The sequence below is a fragment of the Lolium rigidum genome, chromosome 6 (genome assembly GCF_022539505.1).
Source record: "Lolium rigidum isolate FL_2022 chromosome 6, APGP_CSIRO_Lrig_0.1, whole genome shotgun sequence".
Classification (NCBI taxonomy): Eukaryota; Viridiplantae; Streptophyta; class Magnoliopsida; order Poales; family Poaceae; genus Lolium; species Lolium rigidum.
In genome coordinates this window covers 353,285,422-353,290,465 of record NC_061513.1, presented here as the reverse complement: position 1 = coordinate 353,290,465, position 5,044 = coordinate 353,285,422, and the positions used below count along the sequence as shown (strand labels likewise).

The 5,044-nt window shown below is 52.1% G+C and overlaps 1 protein-coding gene across 1 annotated transcript; it reads right to left on the bottom strand.

The window, feature by feature from the left end:
• Window positions 1-915: 915 nt before the first annotated feature.
• Window positions 916-2,454, bottom strand: LOC124667667 (cytochrome P450 710A1-like). Its single transcript, XM_047204925.1, has one exon. The coding sequence runs from the start codon at window positions 2,452-2,454 to the stop codon at window positions 916-918; it is 1,539 nt and encodes a 512-aa protein (XP_047060881.1).
• Between the last annotated feature and the right edge of the window lie 2,590 nt (window positions 2,455-5,044).

Sequence of the window (5,044 nt, the reverse complement as noted above, 5' to 3'; positions counted from 1 at the left end):
TATTTGACAGCTTCAAAGCCCTAACTTGGTTTATAACTTTAGTGCCGTATTTATCTCCGGAAGAAGATTTTTACTTGCCGCGTATTTTCTTATCTATGTTTTTCCTGGTCCCCCCTCCTATTTTTAAAGAAACAATTTTCCGGACATGATCTTGTATTTCTTTCTTGTATTTTATTATCTATATGTTTTTCTTGCTTCTGTTTATAGTATGATCTGCCGCGATTCTCTCGTATCTATCATCCACACCTTCACTATGTGTTATTTATATTTTTAATAAAACAAAGCATGAACAATGTGTCCTCGATTGGTTCTGTCACACCTTGATCTAATGTTTACCTTCATTGTGTGCGATGTGTCATTGTCTAATGTTTTGTTTCTTTCAGTTGATTTGATAGTATCTATCAGAGGAGTTGCTTTGAGCCGTTTTCAATAGTGACCTGGTATCACACTATATCTTGGATTAAATTGTTGAGTAAGTGGAACAAACCTGTGTTATAGTGACTTGCAGAATCCGTGTGTATGGAATCCACGTACGTAGTAGTATATGATCGTCTGTGTTTACTAAAATCTCAAATTTATTCAAATAAAATAGACCCTAACTGCCTTCACGTACTAATAGCGATTCAAAGTATACATACATGTGGATCACACTTTTGTGCTCGAGACACAGTGAGCTGCAAACTTCCATTTCAGACATGACATATTGAAGCCTAGCTACTATGAGCACACGGTACGCGACATCTGCTAGCACTAGAGCAATGAGAAATGAAATAATTTGATGAATGGTCCAATGGAATGAACTAACACAAGAAACACCGGGTCCTAGTACAGATCATCACTCGACACGACCAGATGAAGGAAAGAAGAGACAGACAAGGAGGACGGAAGAATGGGACAAGGGCGACCAGCTGAGGCTCAGAAGGACGGGAAGCTTGCGCAGCGTTGCTTGAGGTAGACGGAGCAGCCGTCCCTGGGGACGATGGTGGGCATGTACACGGGGTCGTCGCAGCCGTCCGTGGTGTCCCGCTTGAAGTCTGCGACGGAGACGAAGAGCGCGAGGAAGAGCACGAGGTGGTTGAGGGCGTAGCGCTGGCCGACGCACTGGTGCGCGCCGGCGCCGAATGCCAGGAAGTTGCGCTTGAACGCCACGTCCTCCCTGCGCGCGTCGGAGAAGAAGCGGTCCGGGTCGAAGGCGTCGGGCGCCGGGAAGCCCTGGAAGGAGGACTCGTAGACGGACGGGAAGACGATGGCGCCCTTGGGCACCGTGTACCACTCGGTGAGCTGGAACGGCTCGCCGGCGATGTGCGGCACCAGCGTCGCCGGCGGCCGGTAGCGGACCACCTCGCGCGCCACCGCCTGCGTGTACCTCATCCCCTGGATCTTCTCGGCGGTGATGGGCTCGCCGGACTCGGGCGACCAGACGGCCGCCACCTCGGCGCGCACGCGGGCGAGCACGTCCGGGTGGGACTCTAGCGCGGAGACCGCCCAGCAGAGCGAGGAGGTGGACGCGTCCTGCGCGGCGAAGAGGAAGTCGAACAGGAATCCCCCGAGCTCCTCGTCGTCGGTGTGCGCGGGCGGCGGGTTCCCCGCCGTGGCGGCCTCGTCCGTCTCGCGCACCGTGTCCTGCATCCAGTAGTCGACGAGGCACTCGGGGTCGGCGCCGGCGCGCATGCGCGCCTTGCTCTGGCGCGCGCAGTCCCCGAGCGTGCGGACCAGGCGCGCGACGGCGAGCCTGGCGCGGCGGAAGGCGAAGCCGGGCAGGTCGACGGGCATGGCCATGAGGCCGACGTTGAAGAGCGCGTAGTCCTTGGCGAAGCGCTCCCGGGCCTTCTCGGAGAGGTATGGCCCGACGAAGACCGTCTGGGAGGTCTCGAGGTTCATGTCGCGGCAGGGCACCCGCAGCGGCATGGGCTCGCCGTTGGCGGCGGCGGCCTGGTCGTCGAGCCAGCGGCGGAGGTGGGCGAGGATGACCCGCTGCTGGAGCGCGGCGTAGGTGGAGAGCGCGCGGGGCGTGAAGTTTGGCGCGATCCGGCGGCGCAGGTCCTTGTGGTCGTCGCCGAACATGTAGATGAGGTTGTGGTCGCCGAAGAGGCGCTTGCCGAAGGGGTGGCCGATGAGGTGGAAGGCGTCGGGGCGGACGTTGGCGAAGACGCGGTGGGAGAGCTCCGAGTCGCGGATGAAGACGACGAAGCGGCCGATGAGGAAGTCGGCGGCGAGGCCGGAGCCCGACTCCCTGGCGCGCGCCGCCTGCGCGTCCCAGAACCCCGCCGGGTCGCGGACCATGTGCGCGACGCTGCCGAGGAACGGGACGACGAGGGACGGGCCTGGTAGAGGGCCCTTCTTGCGGAGGTAGGACAGCTGCTCGACCAGGAAGTAGAGCGCCACCGCCGCCGCCAGGTACGGCGCCGCGGCGCGCAGGTCCGGGAAACCGGTTGATGGCGGGAGGTCTACCATTGCGTGAGGGCAATGCTGAGTCGCTCGCTCGCTGAGGTTAACGTGGAGCTCGGGGTGTTGAAGGTCTTCCTGAGCTGTAGACTATGAAGACGGGTATTGTCGTGGGATTGGTCCATGAGAGGAGGCATATTTAAGCCAGAGGAGAGGGGCCATTGGTGGTCAAATGCTGGCTGGCTTGGGAAAACGAAAGGAGGCGGCCGTGTTGTGTTGGGGTGGCTGCAGGAGCTCGGGCGGATTGGCTGATGGCTACTGCGCCTGCTGCGCGTGGCCGGCGGCGAGGTGAAGCAAGCAGAAGCCGCTGGGGAAAGCGTGCTCCCGCCCTGTGGATGGATTGTGTTTATTCGCGGAAAGGGGATAGGCAAGTACGAATCCCGCGGGCGCGGGTAGGTGACGACGTGGATGGACTGCCCGCGCACACTGGCAGCCGGTTTTTTTTTTTTTTTTTTTGAAAAAGGCCAACTTTGGCGCCCGAAAGTTTTTCTTCCGGAGACTTAGCTTTGTTTGTATACGAGGAATCGTATAGACGACACATGGAAGTGTGTCAACCGATGTTCCTCAAAGGACAGGACGTCCATTAAGCAATTGCAATACAAATGCATGGTTTCGGTGGAATTATTATTCTTTCACACTAGGATCAAATTCCATTATCACATAAATAACGGAATATATTACAACCAAAAGCAACAGAAGGAACTAGAACTAGGAAGGTAAAGCGCCGCATACCGCTAGCGTTCAAAGGAGCAAGCTTCACGAGTTTTTAGGAGTGTAGGCAACAATGACCCATACATACAACTAAGGGGGGGGGAAGCAGCACGCACAGCTGCTAACAGCCGCTAGCAAAAGCAACATGCCGCCGACAAGTTTTGAACCAACACAACGAACAATCCACGGAAACAATTGTGAGAAATTGCTAGGTATGGTTGTGGCTCCAATTGATTTTGCCACCGCACTCTAAACATACTTGGCCGCCACGCATGTGAAGAATAGATGATGTATTGTCTCATCCTCATCACAAAATTGGCATTTTGTATTTCTCGCGCAAATCTTTTTTTGTCATGTTATCTTTTGTTGCAATTCATGTGATTTTAATGGAATAATGATTTTAAAGCATGACTATTGTGTGTGCATTTTCATCTATGATTTTCATGGTTACCAATGAGAGAAAGAGAGAGAGAGAGAGAGAGAGAGAGAGAGAGAGAGAGAGAGAGAGAGAGAGAGAGAGAGATCAAGTGTACCCATGTATTGCTCTGCTTGCTTTTTTTTTTTTTACTTTCAGCTCTAATAAAAACCCAAAATGCATAGGTTGCCTTAAACTTGAAAACAACCCATCATATTTTCCAGGTTTAAATAATTTAGTGCATTGATTTTTTTACTTCCTTGCTTCTGTGTTTCAATACCCAATACTTCCACACTGAGAGGTGCTACATCGATCCATGCACTTCGGGGTAATCAAGCGTGATTGGGAATAACGATTATATACTCGTCTTCCTCACGCCACCAGAAGATCTTGGATTGTTGACGATCCATGGTCCTCTCAAGAGATGCCACATCAAGGTATACATGTTTGAATTGTGCCTTGAGCTCACTTCAGCCTCTAGGAGTTGCCTGAAATCCATGGCAACATCGAAGGGGAAGATAAGTCCATGCGTATTCATGATAAAGCCAAACACAATCATCCCATATCATCTAAACCTCCAACACAATCCGATCGACGAGCAACTCTTCACACTCAAGAATGGGACAGTGATCGGAGTCGATGGTGTGCGAGGCAACTCACGAGCGGTAGTGGTGCAACTCATCCCATCCGATAGTGTTGATAATAGGATCAAGCTTGACAAGCGTTGGGTTCCGCGCTCGTTACGCCACATGTAACGGTGGCCATAGAGGGATAACTCCTTGAACCCATGAGCATTGTGTAAGTGTACAAAAAAATCCAATCATGCATTGATGGATATTGGCGTTGCTCTCAGGGTGAACCATGTTGAGGTCCGTCACGGTTAGCATATATAAACGTCAGCCAGTACGTCACTCCTCTTGTAATTGAATGAGTAAATTAATTTCATCCAATCATCGTGCGTTTCTTTCATATAAGTCAACCGTAAGGAGAGATAACCAAAGCCAAGTCAACCTCCACGAGCTGCTTGGATTTCATCGCCACATCAAAGCGGAAGAGAAATCCCCCCGTTGTCATAAGATGAAGCCTAAAACTGTCAACCCGCCCATCAAACCCATCTCACTGAACCCCTCCAATGTAATCCCACCGCCAGGAAGTTCTTCGCACTTAAGAATGGGACAATGATTGGAGATGATGGTCGAGGGGCAACTCGGGAGCAGCCCATGACCATTGTTTTTTTTTTTTGAAAAGAGGGCAAAAGCCTTGCCCAATTCCATTAATTAAGAGAGAGTTTACAAGGAGAAAGACCCCAAATGGAAAAACAAGCGACTACTCTCGCGGCATCAAAGAGTTCACATGTTTAGCTCCCGCAAGAGCCCACAACCTAGCCTCATTTCTAATCTTGTCGAAAACCACCGTAGGGGGGGCGTGCTTGTTCTTGAAAACTCTAGCGTTCCTCTCATTCCAAATTTCCCA